The sequence below is a fragment of the Ptiloglossa arizonensis genome, chromosome 9, assembly GCF_051014685.1.
Source record: "Ptiloglossa arizonensis isolate GNS036 chromosome 9, iyPtiAriz1_principal, whole genome shotgun sequence".
In the NCBI taxonomy this organism is placed as follows: Eukaryota; Metazoa; Arthropoda; class Insecta; order Hymenoptera; family Colletidae; genus Ptiloglossa; species Ptiloglossa arizonensis.
This window is the reverse complement of record NC_135056.1, coordinates 6450032-6471125: the sequence shown is the minus strand read 5'-3', so window position 1 is coordinate 6471125 and position 21094 is coordinate 6450032. Positions and strand designations below refer to the sequence as shown.

The 21094-nt window shown below is 29.3% G+C and overlaps 2 protein-coding genes across 3 annotated transcripts; one reads left to right on the top strand and one right to left on the bottom strand.

The window, feature by feature from the left end:
- Positions 1-405: 405 nt before the first annotated feature.
- L(3)80fj (lethal (3) 80Fj) lies at positions 406-14239 on the bottom strand. Its single transcript, XM_076320106.1, has 13 exons — positions 14225-14239; positions 14043-14145; positions 13107-13302; positions 12660-12999; positions 8763-12576; positions 7198-8683; positions 6478-7114; positions 6023-6367; positions 5753-5946; positions 5458-5669; positions 4093-4346; positions 3781-4002; positions 406-3679 (listed from the first exon to the last, which is right to left on the bottom strand). The coding sequence occupies exons 1-13, from the start codon at positions 14237-14239 to the stop codon at positions 3551-3553; spliced, it is 7947 nt and encodes a 2648-aa protein (XP_076176221.1). The 3' UTR covers positions 406-3550.
- Positions 14240-15715: 1476 nt separating this feature from the next.
- Ikkbeta (inhibitor of nuclear factor kappa B kinase subunit beta) lies at positions 15716-20458 on the top strand. Of its 2 annotated transcripts, XM_076321199.1 has the most exons (13): positions 15716-15957; positions 16108-16307; positions 16388-16546; positions 16638-16855; positions 16943-17047; positions 17337-17475; positions 18112-18300; positions 18436-18647; positions 18851-19135; positions 19209-19358; positions 19441-19869; positions 19965-20045; positions 20290-20458. In XM_076321199.1, exons 1-12 carry the CDS (start codon positions 15846-15848, stop codon positions 20026-20028), a joined length of 2262 nt encoding a protein of 753 aa, XP_076177314.1. In that variant the 5' UTR covers positions 15716-15845; the 3' UTR covers positions 20029-20045; positions 20290-20458. The 2 variants fall into 2 exon arrangements, with proteins under 2 accessions (XP_076177314.1, XP_076177313.1); XM_076321198.1 differs by having other exon boundaries at positions 19965-20458.
- The last annotated feature ends 636 nt before the right edge of the window (positions 20459-21094 follow it).

The window sequence follows — 21094 nt, the reverse complement described above, 5'->3', positions numbered from 1 at the left end:
CATAGAGAAAATCAAATGACTTTGAATCAGGAACAAGATTATCTTTAATATTTGATAATCATTGGCTACTCATTCATTGCTAAAGTTACATAATGGAAGTAAATGCTGTATTATGTACGTAATATATGTTAAATTAGTACTAAGAAAAATGTTGCAATTAATAACAATTCGAAATAATATTTCTTCTAAACCACAATTGAGAGATAATGATATTAACAATGAAGTAAAATGAGAATTATACAAAAAGTATATATATATATATATGTACTAGAAAAATGATTGTTCCATAAAAATTTTATGTAAATCAATAATATCTAATTAAATTTATTAAATAATTAATAATTTAATTATCGAAAAGTAGATAAAACCAATGGTTATTTTAAGTAATTGCAGAAATTATATTAATTCTAGCTTAACCATCTCTCATCTAGATAAATACAGTATACTTTACAAAAACAGGTTGTTTGTGACGTGCATAATTTACAGTATAGAAATAATAATTGTTGCAGCTGACGTTTCTTGAATTTTATGAAATAACACTACAGGCAACGAAACAATTACTCTCCTTGAAGAAAGAAACTGAGAAAGAAATGCAAGCAAAATAAATCGTGGCAAAATCAGCCCCTTATATGTAAAAGAAGTTTTTACGAACCGTTGAACACTTTTCAGCTCGAAAAGACTTTAAAATTAAAAACAGAACTTAAATATAGGTCAGATTTTATTTGATGTTTTAAATATTCAGAACAATTATGATCCCTAAATTTACTATATAATGTTTATTTCGCTTTACTTCAAAGAAAACAGTTTCGTTAATTGCTATCGTTAATTATGAAATTAATAGAGATGATGTAAGTATTATGTTGAACTAGAATGACATTGGCATGTATATTTATCTTTAAACGCAAACAAGAAGATATAGAAGGTACAACATAACTTTATAAGAACAACGAGCAAAACAACTTAAAGTTTATTATCATGAATGTATAAATTATATTCTTTAGCCCCCCTCCCCGCTCGTCCGTCAGCGAATATATGTTTATTTAAAAACAAATATATTCTTCAACTACATAAATGAAAGAATGCATATCTTTGAACGCATCGTCCTGTTTGAATCACATACTTCAGTGCACATACGATTAACAAACTTAAAATTATTATTAAAATATGATAAATAAATTTTATTCTTAGATCCGTTATTTTACCTCATACATATAATTTTTTTGTAACGGTCTGAAGAGTTACTTGTAAACACGGCTGAGTTTCCTCGCGAATTTTTCAAATAAAAAATATATGTATAGATTTACGATACATTCACTATATGGGATCTTTCGTATTACCTACTATAGTCGGAACAGGGTCAACTTATCACTCAAGGCTACGGATGCGGTATTCCCACCATATTATGTAACTACACGTTTTTCACTCTATTCCTTATTCACACAAACTTACAGACGCTCTCTGTATCTCAAGAGACAAGTAAACTGGTATGGCGTAAAAGTAGGACGTCGTTTCTGAGATGACTTACAGTCGAGTAAAAGACCTATAAGTGTTTCGTTGATATTGTTTCGACTGTAGTAAACAATCTAGCACATTTAAATATTTGAAAATTATAAAATTATTGCATACCAAAAACAAAGCTAAAACCAAAATAATAGAAATGAAAAGTAAACGTACATGACTTGTACATTTCGATATGTTCCAAGCCCAAACCTCGATACTTTCACTTAACGCTTAAAAAAAACTTATTTGCATAATAAATATTATTAAATGAATTTACATTAAAGTGTCCAACGGTAAAGATAACTGAATTAAACGTTGGATACAAACACGCAGAATTTTGCAACAGGTACAGGTAGGAAATTGATTCATCGAATATTCTAAAATTGAGAAATTCGTGGCTATCGACTCTCGTTATCGGCCACGGATGGAACGATTCAGTCTTAAGCGAACAGTAGCAGAATTTGTGTCATCGGATCGAGCAAATCCATGACGCATTGTCACCTAACAATGTAGTAACTTGATCGATCTTCTTTGCACGTATAGCCCGATACGTGTTCATGAAAATCCCGGGGCTCAAAAAGACAAAGGAACGACAAAATGCGACTAGGTCGCTTATAAGGTGTAATTCTGCTTAAAATACAATGAGTACGTGTTACTTCTGGTCCATCACATCATCGTCCCTTAACGCCTTATAAGAAATGTTAATAAATATATTGTTGTAAAATCGAAATGTAAGACTTTGAAACGTTTCAAAAAAGAAGCCAGTATTTTTTAAGTTTATAAAAGTTTTTATTGTAAAAATATTGTTTATTTGCGAATAAAAAGTCCAACTTATTTCCATGAGTTATATTTCTTGTTACTTTTTTCTTAGTTATCTATGAATGTTCAGTGAATTGAAATTTTTTTTTACATAACTGTTCTATATTCAACAGCATTCTTTGCGATATTTAAAAAAGAAGAAGCTGAAGATCCAATTTAACATTGTAGGAGCAAATGTACATGCAGTTTTCAGAGTTACATACAAAAGTACAAAGTCCCACATTTTCTCGCTAAATTGTAACATATAATAGGATATATGTACAGAATACGTACACTCACGAATTATGAACAATGTGACTAATGTAAATAAATAAATTGAATATCTAGTGATTGCAAAAATTGAGGAACGAGCGAAAGCTTTGTCTTGAAAACAAAATACGATCTAGGACGAAGACACTTGAATGACAGATCTAGAAGTATCGCGTCAGTATGGAACGGCTTAAGCCGGCTCAACAATTTCTATAAGTAATTCTAAAATATAAACTATATACCGATGTAACTACAGTACAAGACAGTACAACATGCTTGTATGACAATAAAGCGCGGCTCTGTTGAAATCCTTGATAGCAAGTAAATATCTTTCTCAGTTCGCTAGTATTCAAATTAGAACAAAGCAACACTTATTATTCATACAAAATAAAATAGCCATGCATTTCCGTTGAAATATGTTCGACCTTTTGTACGAATGAAGATAATTTATTTTCGAACCTAACAGGCACAAAAAATACCAAACAATGTAAAATATCGCGTATGAAAAGGATATACATCGCGAATGTACAATACCATTGAAATTTGATTCATTTCTTAAATTATATTCATTATTCTGGTATCCAAGTTTGATACGTTCTGTATTATTATTTTCTATAGTTTCACTTAGAAATGTGTGCCTTTCTTGATACGAATTTGATATAATGACAAAGAAATTGTAGAAAATCATATTAATAAATCGGTCGTAGAAAACATTTTTTATAGAAGTATCTACAATCGCCATTCGAATCATTTGGTATACAGGACACCTTAGATTAAGTAACTTGAATGCCATCGAGCGATTGTTACATTTTACGGTGTTTAATTGGTTATCGAGATACAGTGTTGAATGAACTAACTTCTTTATAATGCAACTAGTACACGAACAATAAATCTCTTTATAAAAATCGATCGAATAATGATGGATCGTATGATTATTAGAACAGGTGCAGCGCGTAATGAGCCCCAGGACGTACAATATCTCTCACGTGAGTAAAGTATCATCTAATTCTTCTATTTTGCCTTCAGGCTGCGAAAGAACCTTGCGCAACACTTTGTTGACTACATCCGATAAAGATTCTCTTGCACCAGCATCCAAAAAAGCCATACAACGCTGAAAAATATAATTTTAAAGTATAAAAGTTAATATCAATTTAAGTTTCAAAATTTTTCTAATAATTTCTTAAAATTACAATTAATAAAAACACAACTTACCAGATGTTCTTCTTCACCTTGTCTCAATCTAAGTACCGCTATGAGAGCAAGTTCACTGTTGGCTTTCACATAACCATTTTTCTCTTTTGTTCCATTTACCAACATAGGTAGAAGTGACTTAAGTAATTCTGGTGACATCTTTCCAGGTGGTATGTTACGAGCCAAATGAATGCAAACCCTAGCCAGTAATTGTTTTACATCGTTGCTGTTATTGTTCATTGACTAAAAAGAATTCACAATGAATTAATTATCCATAAAGAAAAAGAAGGATTTTGCAAATTTGATGGTGTATATTTCCTGAAATGCTCTTACCCTCACGAAAGGAGACAAAATTTGTTGAGGTATAGGTTCTCCTTTATTCATAAGATATTGAAATAAATAACCGCACGCTCGTACACCATTCATTACAATTTGTACTCGATCCGCTGCTAAATACGAAAGTATTACTGCAGTAAGACGATCTTTCTCTTTATTATTATATACTGTTGTTGGAGATTCTTTTAGCGTAACGAATAACGCTGCAGAACGTCCATGTCTGAGCACCCAATCAACATTCGTATCATTACCTATAAATATTAAATTAGCTAATTTATAAACATTCTTCATATGAAATTCTTACAATTCTTATTAATCAAAATAAGAATTCACTGCATATTAACACATTGAAAACATCATGCTTTCGAGAACACATGACCCAGGGAGCCATACATTATTCGAAATAATAAATACGTGAATACTTTGGAAATGATGTTATTATAAGTTCTTAACATAAAATATTATTCATTTTATAAAAAATTATTGAATTTTTTATTGAACAGTTATAATGTTAACACATTGATAGAGATATGCTCTGATAAACATGTAGCCTGTACTCTCACGTATTTTTTACATTATTTAATAAATGATTTATAAGATTTAAAAAAGTGTATAGTATTTAATAAGTAAAATATTTTATTAAAAATCAATGAGCATATTTGAAGATACTTTTAGTAACATTTTTTAGTGCAATATACTTGGAAACAATTTCCCCAATGGAAAGGTCTTACACAAAATTTACAAATATATCATATGTCGCTCCTCCTTTTGTTTACAGTACATACACGGTATTTTCTTTTTTGATATTTCTGTTTTTTACTGCTATCAATTTGTAATATTTGTACTATGAATGAATTGAATAATGTACAATTTATTATCCAAAATGACACTTTCTTTGATTGTTTTAGAAGATATTGAATAATAGGATAAATATTGATCTGCTCTATTCACTCTCTTCATGAAAGTGAAGCTTTTATTTGTCAATAAAAGTAGACTTCGTTTTTATACTATTATTTCGATACATTTTATCAAATGTGCTAGCATCATGAATTGTTGAAATCATATGTATTAATCGAGTATCCTATAGTAATTAACATTTTTTACAGGATACCGTATGAACGTACAGTCTCCCGTCACCAACGATTAAAAACTGAAAGACGCCAATTGGCGTCTCCTGTCCTCAATATGTTAATATTAAATGCATTTTATATAAGAAATAATGAACGACTTATAAAATGACATTATGCATGCTATATTTATATAGTTTTAATTTACAAGAACTTGTTAACTGCAAAAATAGTACTTATTTTAAAATACCTTAAGATACCTTCGAAAAAAATGACGTTATAGATAAATACTTACATAACAAGTGATCATTAAAAGCAATGGTAAGTTGATCCGGACTAAGCCATCGTACGAGTGCTCCAAAACAACCAGCTACTGCATTTCTTGTAACATCCTCTGGATGACTAAGCATATTACTTAAAGTAACAAATACTTGCTTTTTCATCGGTTCTGTCATTTTGTCACCAGCTGGTGTAAGTACACCTCGCAAAGCTTGTAACATTGTTTCCCTGAATAAAATATTTTTAGATTAAAAAAATTATAATAGAAACATATACAAAATATATGAAAAGAAATAAATTATTCAGCTTACCTAATAGCTGGATCATCACCGGTTTTTATACCAGTATGAAGTTCTGTAAATAGTGGATCTACACGTGTATGGATTATAATAAGATTACTTAAAGCGTAAGCAGCTTTTAATCTCACTTGTCTGTTACTATCATTTAATGCTCTCAAAAAAGTAGTTTGCAGTTGTGGTAAAAATTGCTTTAACATGACTCCAACCTAACAAAAATATTCAATAATAAATTTTATATATTCTTTGACACTTTTTTTTATATCACTTTGAAATTTAACTCACTTTGCCAAGTAAAATTGCAAGCGTTTCCAAAACTGCTGCTTTAACACTCCAATTGAAACGATCTCCAAGAATTCGAATCAATGGTCCAGTAATATGTACCACACTGGGTTGTAATGCTGATGCACTGGTTAATCTTATAACTTCTCCTAGACCTTGAGCTGCTTGCTCTTTTGCTTCTGGCAAACCATTTAATATGGCTTCCCTGAATATTGGAAGAATTGGTGTAATTCCCTTGGGTAAACAAAATCCAGGCAATAATTCTTGTCCTTTTAAATCAGATACTGCAAATCTAACAGCTTGCCTAATATCTTGTACATGTGCAATCTGTTGTTCAGATGCTAAAGTCTTAAAAATAAAAATGATATATTAATATTAACTATATTAACTAAAAAATATACTTAAAATTAAAACTATCACAATATAATAACATCAGATGACATCTGATGACATCTCACCTTAGTAACAGCTGTAAGGGCTTCCCAACTCATTTGCAACACATCCTTATTCTCATCTGTAAATAAGTGAATGAGTCCACGCAACAATTGTGGGACATATTGACTATAATCTGCGCGAGTATCTCGGCAGAAAGCACACAACAAAGTTGCTGCACTTCGTCGTCGAGATGGATCTTCTTCTCTTGTAGCCTCCATAAGTTGATCCATGACAGTTCTAACACCAACTTCGTCAGTAACAGATAAAATTACAGCTTGGCAGTATTCTAACTCCTGAACTTCAATTGGTGTTCCCTGAGCACTAGAGAGAGCAGTTAATAACGCTGGTAGGATCTTGTGAAGAAATCTTGTTAATGCTTCGCCCGCAACACTCGCCAAAATTGACAATGCTTTTGTATTAACAGGAGGAGTGATTAGTTGAGGTACTAGATATGGTAAAACAACTCTGGATTTTATCGCCATTACTTGACGCAAACCGTCCAAAGTATTCTCTGCTTCTGCTTGATCCGGTGAGTTTAACTGTGTTAACATTGCTGGTAATATTTCGTCTAGCGCTCTAACTCCTACAGTTGAATGTAAACCATCAAATGTTTTTGCTGCTGCTTGCCGAACCTCTGGTAATGGATCACACAATGCTTTTCTGAAATCAAATAAGTTTTTATTATTTTTTTCATTGTTAATTTAAATTATAAATTTCATATTTATTCTATATAAAACATTTACCTTACTGTTGGAACTAATCTTATGACAAAAGTTAACACCATATCCTTATTCGTGCTTGCCATAATTTCTGATAATCCAATACATACACCTTGCCGTTGATCAGCCTGGTCACTTTGTAGACCTCTTTCTAAAATAGGTATAATCTCTGGTAATACCCTTTCACCTAGTTTTCTAACAAGATCTCCTAAGGTACGTGCTGCCACTTGTCTTTTATCATAACTTGTACTAGCCAAACAACCGAGTAAAAGAGTAAATAGTGTAGGTAATATTTCTTTCAGTGTTCTTGGAGTATTCGTTACAACAACTTTCCATACATGAAGGGCAGCTTGACGTACCATTAATGCAACATCTGATCTGCCCATATATAATCCGGCTAATACACGATTTCGTCTTTCTGCGCCAAGAGCATTAATTATGGCATAGTGTGACTGTTCAGTTCCAAAGTTATCATCTTCACTAGCTGTTTCTGTTGACATTTTTCCAGAAACACCAGAAATGCGATATAATAAATCTCCAAGTAATTGCACTGACGAATATCTAATACGCCAATTATCATCGAAAAGACCCTTCTCCAGTTCTGGTAATAGTAACATAATTGCAGAGTCAGCATAAAGAGTAACAATACGCTGACCTGCTCTAAGTGCAGTCTCGCGAACATACTCATTCTCGTCAGCCAAAGCTTTCAAAATAGGATTGATAATCTGTCCAATATAAGGTGTAAATTCTGTGGTAAATGCGCTTGGCATATAAATAAACATCATAATATAACCATCCTTAACATGCGGAGCTATATCCGTCCTTTCAGCTGTACTAATAATTTCGGGCATAAGTTTATGAAGTTTTTCAACACCAAGCCCCCTTACAACTTCTGAAAGACCCTGTGCAGCACCTGATCGATCAACACTACTTGTTTCAGACGTAAGTGTTTGCATTAACCAAGGAAGCAAATCCTCAAAACTGGATTCACCCATTCCTCGCACCATGGCACCTAATGCTCTTGCAGACACACTTCGTACTTCTGGTACAGGATCCAACAAACTCGTTTTTAAGCCGGGAATGATAGTTGGCAAATATGGAGTTAAATCTTTCTGATCAGTCAAGGAATACATATTTCCAATAATTTGAGCAGCCATTTTTCTTGTTTCCGTCGAACGATCTAAGAATGCCCTTTGCACTACAGGCATAATAAGAGCTAATGATGGAGCATCAATAAAATGTACAAATTGTGTATCCAACAGAGTTTGAAGACAAGTTGCAGTTTTATGGGATGGATCTTGTAAAGCTTTCAACAAAACTGGTACAATAGCTTGGATTTCTGGATTACGAATTACACTTCCAATAACTTTCAGAGCTTCTGCGCCAGCCTCTTGAACTTTAGTATGTGAATCACTAAGTACTTCAATCAGTTTTGGAACTATACTTGGTAAACAGCTGCTTAGTTGTTTTGGTGCGCAGTATGCCATTGCACCCAATAATTCAACAGATCCTTAAAAAATGAAAGAATTTTGCAATACTTAGAAAGCAGTCAGCATTTTGAATAATATCAGCAATTATAGAACACTTACCAGTCTTAGTTCTCCATGAGTCTTCTTCTAATGCTGCTAGTAAACTAGGAAGAACAAGTTTAACTCCATGTGCAGAAAGTTTACTCATAACTACTCGAGCTGTATCATCGGTAGCTGCTCTTACATATTGACTTGAATCTCCAAAACACAGTAGCAAATGTGGTAGTACATGAACAATATAAGGTTCAAATAGTCTGCCAAGCATCGTGCATAACATTTCAAAGGCGAACAATGCTCCTTCTCGATGCCTATAGTTTTTCTTATCCTGAATGGCATTAGTTAATGTGGTCATAATATCAAGTTGTTTTAGAGCGAGTATTCCCATACCCTTAATTATACCTGCTAACCCGTAAGCTGCGCCTTTACGCTCCCCATACTTGTCTGACTTTAATAATTGATCCATTAAATTATCCACAATTTTTGGAGCATCTTCCTTGATAGAAGGTACAAGATGTGGTAGACAATTTGCTACAGCCTCCTGCACTTGTTGCGATGGAGTGGACAGAGCAGTGATCAAGCGCATAACTATTGGTTTAGTACGTGGATCATCTTTATCCAAGTGCCTTGCTAGGGATCCCATAAGAATAACTACCGACTGTTTGATCGAATCGAAGCTACCAATCTTTGGAGCTTTGTCCATAAAATCCTCAAAAACAGGTAACAAAGAAGTTATATTTATTTTGCCATGAAGATCAACAGCAGCTACAGCAGCAGTTAACATTTCAGTGCGGACAGCTTGATTCCTGTCTCCCAAACCAGTGGAAACAAAGAATTGCACAAGTTTAAGCACTGTTTCAGCAGTGAGAAGAGGTGCCATTTGAGCTAATGCAAGTGCAACACCTCTTCTTGGACCCCAAGTGTCAATAGGTTGTTCAACCACACGGCCAAAATCATTTAATTTTGGTGGAATCATAGCTAATTTTTCCTGATAAAGCTGTAATAACCTGTCTAAAACTCCTGGCACCAAATGTGGAACATTAGTTAAACACTGTGCCAAGGCCCAAGCAGCAGATTGCTGTACAGGTTCTACAGGATGTGCAATGTCTTGAATAAGTTCTTCAGAAAGAACCTCTGCCTCTGCTTCTAAATTTGCAGCAGTCCACAACTCATTAGCCAAAATTTTATTTTCATCACAGACATCAAATCTAGCAATCCATATTCTCCTAATAAGATGAAAGATTTGGGTAGGATTTTCTCTTTCAGATGGAAAGGCTTGTCTTACAACTGTTAGAGCCCTTAGGGCTGCATCTCTTATTACAGATAAAGAATTTTGTAAAGCACCAATTAAAGAATCTATATCTGTGCTAGTTGCTAGTGCAGTACCTGGCTGACCACTACCAGACTGAGCCACATCTAATAAAGTAGCAACTGCATGTGTCTGTACTCTTCCAGTTGTAATTTCCATCAATTCAATTAACAAATCGAACATATGTTTACGTGGAAGTAATCGGGGATGTCTCATATCTCTTAAGTCAGAAGAAGTTCCTCTTTGTTTAGCATGCTCCTGTATTATCTGTAGTCCTTGTATAATCATAATATCATCTTTATAAGATAATAATGTTTTCTTTATAAATGGAAAAATATAACAAAAGGCCGGAGCTGTGAATAATGTTTTTTGTTTTATTGTAGTTATATGTAAAAGATTTAATGTTCTTTTCACTGCAGTATCAAGGTTTTCCTCTTGCCAAGCTTGATCTAGATTACATTGTGGTTGTAATTGTCGCAGTGTAACATGTGCTACTAGATCGTTTAAAATTGGATTATTTCCTAATTTCACTACTTCTTTCAAAGAAATATAAAGATCAGACATTGCAGGAGCAGCTAATGGTGATCCAAAATTTTTCAAAATTGGAGTTAGAAGATCTTTTAAATAAGCAGAAAGTTCGTGGCGATTTCCATGAGCTGAACATATGATTAGAGATACAGCATTGTCTATTCTGCGCTTTAACTCAATTAATCTTTTACGAATCGTAGTTTCTTTTGCAATTTGTGCTTTAAGAATTTCTTCTTGTTTGGGAGTTAATTTCGGTTCTTTTACTTTTCCTTCCTTCTTCTTCTTTTCGTACAATTCACGTCTAAGTTGAAGTTCTTCTTGCTGTTCTTTAAACGAATATGCCTTGCTCTCTCTTTTCATATTCATTGAATTGAGAATATCATTTTTATCATTTGCTGGCAATACACTTTTATCGTACAATTCTCCTTCTGGAGTAAGATAAATAAAATATTCATCTTTAGTGACTTTTAAAATTTCTGGATCATTAAGATTGCTTGTAACGTTCGATACTACTGCAGGTAGTATAATGTCTGGTACAATTGATACTACCCTTGTTAAGGCATTTTCGTAACTAGGAATAGGCTTGTAATTTTGCACAAGCATTTTTTTTATTTCATGATTGAAAGAACATAAAAAATCTTTTGGTATAAGATTATAGTTCTTTGCAATTTTGAACCATAAATTGGGCATTGCTTTGAAGATTGCAGGATGGTGAGCTGGTATTAGTGCATCTCTTGTCATTTGCATAGCTGGCAATTCAAACAAAAAAGAACCTGAACAAATAGCAAGCAATCCATCTGCAAGACATCTACCAGTTATTTCTCCAGTAGAAGAATCTTCTTTATTTTCTTTATCAGTTTCAGATTTAATTTTCACATTTTCTAAAAATTTATTATATTCCATTAGTAATTCTTGTGCAGGCGCATATGTACTTAAACCAGTTACAATCTTTTTAATGAATGGAAGACAACATTTTCTTGTATTAGATTTTGGAGCTGTTGCACATGTTATAATTGCTCTGTGAACACCGTTCAATGCTTTTTCATTCAATCTATCAGCAAATTCTGTAATAAGTCTTTCACAAAGTAATATAAGATGGTATAAAATATCATCTCCACATGTTGCTAAAAATTTTTCTGAAAAGAATATTTGATCATCAATTGCATTCCATAGTATAGTTTGTTTATCATTTTCTACTTGATTAGCAAGTACAAACTTTAGTAGCAAGTAAGCAGCTACTAAACCTTCTGTAACTGCAGCTGGTTGTGCACATTGTTGCATAGCTCTCGTTATTGCTTGTATGAGTAATGGTGTTATTGTTCCAGAATGAGAAGCAACTGGTGCAGAAAAAAAAAGTTTAATGTAAGCAGTACGCACTGCAGGTGTTGAAGTCTTTGCAGCCATACCTTCTTTAAATGCATCTATTACACTTTTAGGAACATTTTTTACAAATTTGTTAGACCATAAGGCCATCATTTCAAGTGCATGGATTAAAGTTTTCTCATGAACTTCAGTTTCTAAAACTTTGATAAAATGTTCACAAGCTGTTTCTGCCAATCTTTGAACACTACTGCCTGAAGCTGCATTGTAACTAAGATTACCAGCTCCTTGTAAAACAGAAATTTTGTGTGTTACAACTGTGAGTTTTCCTTCTGATCCATGAAATATAGCAAACACAGATGACAATAAATTTTCCAAAGCAGTAGCATCTGAACATTGTAGAGCAAGTCTACGACAAGCTCCAATAGCCTCATTTCTGACTAAGTCTTCCTTAGAATGCAGATTTGCAAATAATCCTTTACTTATGTCTTGGCTGTATTGACTTAAATCAAGACTTAAACCACTTACAATATGACCAACAGATTCAATAATAATTTCTGGATTTCTTAACATTGCTTTCTGCAAAGCTGGCAGTAACTGACTTTTAAATTCATCATGAGATATTCTACGTAGAAGAGGTGTAGCAGTATGAACAACGTAAAGATCTGGTTTCTTCTTGCAACTAATGGTCACTTTTATAAAAACGTCTATAATGTTTGCCTGTAAAAGAAATACAAATATTTATTTGATAATCCTGGTGTTAAGTTAATAAAATGTTTATATAGTACCAAATATTGATTTACCTTTAGTTTCACCACCAACTCACTTTTCTTTGCATTTACTAAGTATTTAGTAAGTAAACTAGCAAGAACAATTATACCATTTCCAACTTCTAATTTAACCAGTGCTTCTAGATATGCTGTTTCTATGCTTTTAACATGTGACCACTGACATGCTAATAATACATATACTTTTTCTGACAATTTTTTATCCATGGTTGCCAAAGCTGCAGCAGTTAGATTTGCTTGTGCTTCAACAAGTTTTGGTAATTCTATACTAAAGTCTGCTTTATGTTTAGATCCATACAGAGTAATTAATGTTGACCATTTCAATGCAAGGTATGCAGTTAAAGCGGTGTTCAAACTGTAAAATGATATCCTGTTAATTATCTATTAAATGTCAATGTATTGTTTGAAATTCAAAGTTTTTAAAATAAATGTATTCAATGAAATATTTATATAATTACATACGTAGGAACTACATTTTTATGCCAAAAAGCTTGTTCTACAATAACATTTGTCATGTGTTTCACAGCAGCTTCTGGTTGCTTTTTTAACAATTCTACAATTAGATTTTTCACGTATGATTGAGAAGTTGTGTCCTTATATCGATGTAAAGTAAGAGATATGGTTTTGCAAATTCCATTGACAATCTTCTCATTGATGCCTAAAATATGAAAATAATATTTCTTTATTGAACACTATATTTTTTGCACCACTCTTTAATATTTTAAACATATGAATATAAATTAATAAAAGTATACCTGTTTCAATAAAAATTTCAAATATATACTTATATTATATCATGTTTAATGATTATATGTTCCAAAATCTTTATTTTAATTTTGATTCAATTTATATATAACATATATGTTATGCATAACATTATATATAACATTAATCGTTTAATCTAAAAACTACAATTTAAAGAATATAACTATAAAATTATAAGTAATCTCTATAGTTATTTAAGAACTGTTCAATGTAAAACAATGAAAATAAAAGATCTTAAAAAATTAAGAATATTAATTTAAGAAAAAAATTATTATATACACTATAGCATATTTATTTATTTTGTTATATCAATATCTAACTAATGTTACTATTATATGTACATATTTATTGTAACAAAATACTTTCTGCAATTGAAATTGCAATTTATAAAACAAAAGATGTAAAAGTTATGTATAACAATAATACAAAATCTCTTAACATTGTAACTAAAATACAATATTGTATATGTATCATACTTTAATTTGAATTGTCATACATAGCATTCTTTCTTCTAATATGTGTCTTTTAATTTACATTTACAAGAGACAAGACAAATCTTCCTCTTTCAATGACAAATATTTTTAATCTAAAATATAAGTTCTTATCAAAAATAAATCTATTATCGTTCCTTACCAGGATTTGACAACACATTGACGACATTTTGCAGAATCTCTCGCCGCTCGTTTTTACTAGCGGTTTGAACTCGATTTGGCAGATCTTTCAATGCTTTCGCTAACTACAACAAAATCAATTATCAATAGTCAGTAATTATTAAACAATAATACGGTTTCTCAACTTCCACGTGACAGACTCACCTCAACATCCGCCATATTTCTTCAAAAACCGGACTGTTTTAAAGCGCCACCCTTCGTAAAATTGTTATTTCTTTGAATTAGACATCTTATCAAATCACATCATAGATACTATTGGATACTATGTTCATCTATTTTCATGTAATAAATTGTTAGATTTTAAAACGTTTATCTTAATAAAGATAACAACATTCTATGCATTTTAATTTGTCCCAGAAACTGACGAAACTGAATGTAAGTGATATGAATATTTAATTTAGTTTTAAATTTTATAAAGTTTAAAGAAGATAGATTATAGTAATGCTGCATATAATTTTTAGAAGAAATACTAATAAGTATATCAATTAACCATACATAATTGTATACGTAAATAAGGACGATTATACAAAAAATATTTATTAAACTTAAACTAAAAATGAAGATATTACTTAGTTCTACATCTAATTAATTAAAGCTTAAGTGGATTCAACATTTAACATCCATATATTGTATGTCGATATTTTAAAGTATAAGAAAATTTATGTATAAACATGTTTATTAAAAATATATATTTATTTATAATACATATTTTAATAGCGGAATTTTTAAGAATAAATATAAATAAGTTTAATATATATTCGAAAGTAAATTAAGTATATTAACAATGATATAATAAATAATATATATATATATATAACTGCCTCGTAAATATTGTAATTATGTCTACTGTAAGTTCATAAATTACACTTTTCCTATTACTCGATTAAACTTTCGAACACTGTGTAAGTAAAGAAAGTGTATATAATCGGATACAAAATTAACAACGAAATATGTATTGTATTTATATCAATGTTTAAAAATATCATTATATTCTATTTTATGAGATATTTTAAATTATACGTATAAATAAATTTTATAATAAAATATAGTATAATCAAAATACAATACAGAACAAAAATTATACAACAATATTAATATATTTCAATCATTTTATAACTATAACTAATAGTCATGTATATATGCGTACATTATTGTTATCTTATTTTAGATATAAAATAATATTTAGAAAATCAAAACAAAATGTAACTTGATCATTATCGTGAAATTTTAGTATTGATATATTATATTACATGTATGTATTATATATATTATGTTACATGATTTGAACTTAATATTATGTATTATTTATAACAAGAAATTTAAAACAAAATAGTAAAATAGATTAGATTTAGATTATATAAGTGATTAATGTTAATAACTAATACTGATAAAAGTATTTTGTCGTAAAGTATTGTTTTTACAACTGTAAATACGTTATATCGTTGAGTATGATCATATTGTAGTGATATTGTTTAAGGTTTTTCATACAAAGTGTTTGGTTTGTTCATATGTGTACCAATTTTTACAGTGATTTCAATTTGATACATTTTTATGTTGGCAACACTGTTCCTTTACAATTGCAAATGAATGTATGTTTATTTTCTAAAGGAATAAACATGTATAAATATTGTTGAGATTGTGATATGGAAAACGTAAAAAACATTTGTTTTTTTCCACAAATACATATAAATTATTTATAACCTGATTTGAATTCTTTAAACTTGTTAGTTTATAATTTAAGTGTCTCTTAGTAAAAACATTTAACATGACTGCTACACCAGTTCTTATTGAAGGATGGAGACTTAACAAAATTCTTGGTACTGGAGGATTTGGTATTGTTGAACTGTGGATACATACAAGTGATAATAAAAAACTTGGTATGTTTTTCATTTCATAATAAAAGTAATATTAAAAAAAGAATAATGAAAATAAACATTTAATATTTAATTTTATAACGTTTATAATAAGGTTTCAATAATAATAGATTAGATAATTTAATAAATGATAAAATATTTTGTAAATCATAGCAATCAAAAAATGTAAATGGGATATTATGCAATTGACAAAAACACAACAGAAAAGATGGTTTAATGAAGTTCAGATAATGAAACGCTTAAAACATAAAAATATTATAGAAAGTTTAGAATTACCATTTAAACATCCAAATGACACAACGGATTTGCCAATAATGTGTATGGAATTTTGTGGGAGAGGTGATCTCAGAAATGTAAATTTAAAAATTATTAGTTTTCTATCTAGTAAAATTAAAATAATTATTTATATCATTAAAATTTTAATACATTACAGGTATTGAATAAAACAGAGAATTGCTGTGGTATTATTGAAAAAGAAGCAATTTCTGTAATGAAGGGTATTTCTTCTGCAGTAGAATATTTACATTCTAATAATATAACACATCGGGATTTAAAACCTGAAAATATAGTTTTGCAAGATGAATGTGGTAATGTGAGTAATGTTACATTTTAAATATAAATTTTGTTCAATATATAGAAAAAGGTAATCACAAATAACATTATACATACAAAATATGTTTTAGATTTCATATAAATTAATAGACCTTGGATATGCAAAAAGTCTTGGTGAAGCTAGTATATCTGCATCTATAGTAGGTACATTAAATTATGTAGCTCCAGAACTTCTTTGGAAAGAGAAATATAGCTGTTCTGTGGATTACTGGAGTTTAGGCATTCTTTTTTATGAACTTGTCACTGGTACAAGGCCATTTTTGCCAAAAATGCAGCATACTATAACATGGTATATTATACTGTTATAAATATAATAAAATGTAGAAAATGAATGTATGAAACATTTTTTTAAATTCATTAATTGATATTTATATAGGATGGAACATATTAAAAATAAAACATATAATGATATATGTGCCTTTGAATTAGAAGGAAAAGTGATTTTTGGTCAAAGTATTGCTTATCCTACAAGTCTATCAAGGTAACAGCTATAAAAGTTTTGTTAATTCCAAGTTCTATAAGCAAATATATTTGCTCAGCAAAGACTAGTGCTCTGAACTGTGTGTGTATAAATACTTTTATTTATTAAAAATTAAAAGATTAAAATTATGCAATCCAGTTATGCATAGTTAATCACTAGTATAAGTTTGATGGGAAAGTGTTTCAGTTACATAAAGCATTTAGTGCTGCTCTACTTTGTATTCTAAGGACTGATAAAGTAAAATATATAAATGATTACTTTAATTTAATCTTATTTTATTTTATATCAGATGTCTTAAAAACAAACTGGAAGATTGGTTTAAAGTGGTGTTACAATGGGATCCAAAGAGAAGGGGAAAAGTATTTAATAAACATGGGGAAATGGAACTGGCAGTATTTAAATTACTTAAAACCATCTTATCTAAACAGGTATGATTAAATGTATGATATTTCATGTATTAATATTTTATAACATACATAACATGTAATGAGTAATAAAAATATTTGAACAACAGAAAGGTTAAAGACTCAATATATAAGAACAACACATGGGTTATGAGTTATTAAAAATAAGTTGAATATGTAGTAGTAGATATCTTTTATCTTATAATACATAAATTTGAGAAGAAATTAAACAATAGTAAAGATAATAAAAGTATTTGAATGTAATAGGTTAAGATTTATTACATTCATATTAATGTTTTGTCGGCCCATCTTTTGTATTAATAACGTTCCATAGACGATTTTTCGTACTATATAGCAACTCAGTAATAATGACTTTACAAATTAATAATACTATATTTCGATGATTTCTTAAACATAATATTAATGTTTCTGAGTTTTTTCTTGCTTCCTCTCCACATGAATTCAATGAGTTTGTGTTGTCTTTGAAGTGGATTTTGTAATATATTTAAAACACTATATAGGGTGTGTCACACAATTGGTATGGGTTGTATGCCTTGGTTCATTGAAAATACAACAAAATGGTAGAGGAGTTATCAAATCTTTGACTAACTTATTGGTTCAATACTATTATTACTTATAGAATATATTTTACTTTTATAGATAGTATATGTATTTTGTGCATCCAAATGTCAAATTTATACATATGAAGTAGATGGCAGTACTAGTGTCATGGATGTACAACTCATGATTGAAGAGGATACTAAAATACTAAAAAACCAACAAACTTTAACAGATTACTTTGGTAAACCTCTCATTACAAATAAAACATCACTCTTATCGCAAATTCAGGTATAACACAAAACTAAATATGTTTCTGCATTTATTACAGTTTTATTTAATTTTCTTAGAACACTAATAACTTTATTCTAAATAAATTCTTGTTTGGTATTCTCTTTTTCATTCAAATTAGTAATTTTACCTTAGGATCTGGTTCTGTTTGTCTTCAAAAATAAAAGTATATCATTTCATCATATACCTGCACCATATATTCCTATACCAGTTCAAAAAATGATAGAATTATCAAGAAGTCAATTGGATTGTGAAACATTAAAAGATTATTATCGTGCAGCAATATTTTTTATCACACAAGAAGTATATCGGTTTCAACTATATATTTTTGCTTTGACCATAAAAGTGTAAGTGTTTCATACATTTTTATATATAAAAGATATTTAATTTTCTCTGCTCAATAAAATACGAATATTATTAAAATATTAATTAGACATATTATTTAATAAAAAATAAATATGCAGAATTACTTATTATTATCAAAAATTTAATCCTAATTTCTCAGTCTACATATAAAGTTAAATATAAATATAATTTTGTAAAATTTTAGAGATTTAATAATTGCAAGGCTTAATACATTTAATGAAAACATAAAGAATGCATTAACAAATATAAATGCACTCTTGAGTGAATTGTCTGTAATTCGTCCAGAATGGGAAAAAAAATGTGTAAATAAAGAAAAGATTAATATTTTAGAAAATGAACTTGAAAAAGTTATTAAACTTGCCAAGGTTACTGAAAAAATTGAATTAAAATTTAATCCATTGATGCAGGATGGTAATAAATTGAAAAATAAAGCTCAGTGTATTGATTGTATCAAATATTTAACAGAAATGTAAGTGAACATTATCTTGTGCTATTTCAAATACTGTTTGCTGGAAATTGATTCATATTTTAATGCTATCTAGATACGATAAAGCAGTAAAAATATTTGAGCTGTGTAAGAACAAGAATTCTCATAAAAGTGCAAAACCAACAGAAATGGTAAAATTAATGTTTGAATTTTTGAGAGTACAAGGAGCACAATTTAATAATGAAAATATTGCTGACATTATAAAGTATGTATATAAGTGAATTAACTTATATTTGACATTTAATTGTAATGATTTATATTAGATTAAAATAATTAATTTTTTTTAGACACACAGCAACATTAGAAGATGAACTTCAAACATATGGACAAATTTTTAATTCAGTTATGGTTATGATGATAGCATATCGTGAAAATCTTCAAAATATTATGCAATGTACCTTTAATTGCATACCTCATGTTTCTAACAAGGAAATACATTTAAACATTCCTGTTAATGTACATAATAAAATTAAAAATAGTTTGATAAATAATGAAATTGCAACTACTTCAGAAAACAATGAAATTGTAACTACTTCAGGAAATAATGAAATTGCAACTACTTCAGAAAATAATGAAATTGCAACTACTTCAAGAAATAATGATGCTATGGAAGTATCAAATGAATTTGTTAATCATTTTTCAAAAATGTCTGTTGTTAGATGCAATGAAGATACAAGCAATGATTTAATATATGACAATTTAGTGTTACGTTACACGTAAGTTTATTTGGGGTTTTTATTGTAGGTTTCAATAAAAATATCATATGTAAATATTAATAATGAACTTATTTTTTTCCTTTTTATTTGATTAGATTGGACAATTTCTTGAAACAAATACAAAAGAAATATATGGAAATGGTTAGTCTGGAGCCATAATTACACAGTTGAAGAATGTATGTATAAACTACTGTATATTTTGTTTTATAGATTATTGATGTTTTATTTATTACATAAATTTTATTACTTTATTAAGTTTTTTTATGTAGTCTTACCTATTATATAAATTTATTTATAATAGAATGTTTCTGTAAAATTTTCATATTAATCAATACTTTTAGTATATTGTAATATTTTTGGTGCTCTTTGAATATAATACAATACACCCCATTTGATGTTAGCATGTTTATCTGTTTTAAGAAATGTATAAGTGGGCCCATTTATCATATTTTTCTGTCTTGTCTTCCACAAAATATCACTAGATGCTGTTAAGGAATCTACAAAAAGTTGTATATTAATATGAGACATGGCAGATTTTATTTTATTAACATTAGATTAAAAATTTAATCAAATTTTTTTATTATATGTACACTCGTCCAAAACTGTAAATAGATTGTTTTATAAATATTGTATATAAATAATTAATTATATTATATATATATATATAATTGGAAAATATACATACTCATATAATATGTTTGAGAAAAGTATACATTAAAGAATTAGTAAGAATGTATTTTAGATATTATTGAACTTACTTCCTTCAGAAATAGCACTGAATACCATGTATAGGAATAAATATACAAAAGTATTTTTAATTAGTATCTATAACAAAATTGATCAGTGATATGCATATTTACAAATATGGGCATATGATATGTCATGTTTATTTTCACTTAAAGTATACTTACAAAATACATATTCGATATTTTAAAATTCATTGTACTCACGACAGAAGTAAGGCATTGACTGTGCATAGTGGAACAGCATCAATAGTTTCTATTCTTTATATTTAACAAAAAATGATATGGTTGAATGAATATGTAACACAAACGTTTTTATTTTACTTTCACTTGTATAAGAATTAAGTGCTATGTTTCCAATAATATTTTAATATTTTGTTAAACTTCAAATATTTAAAAAATGTATAGTTAGTAAAAAATATAACAGTTATATATTTTGATATATTTTATTAAAAAATTGTATACACATCCTAAACAGAGGA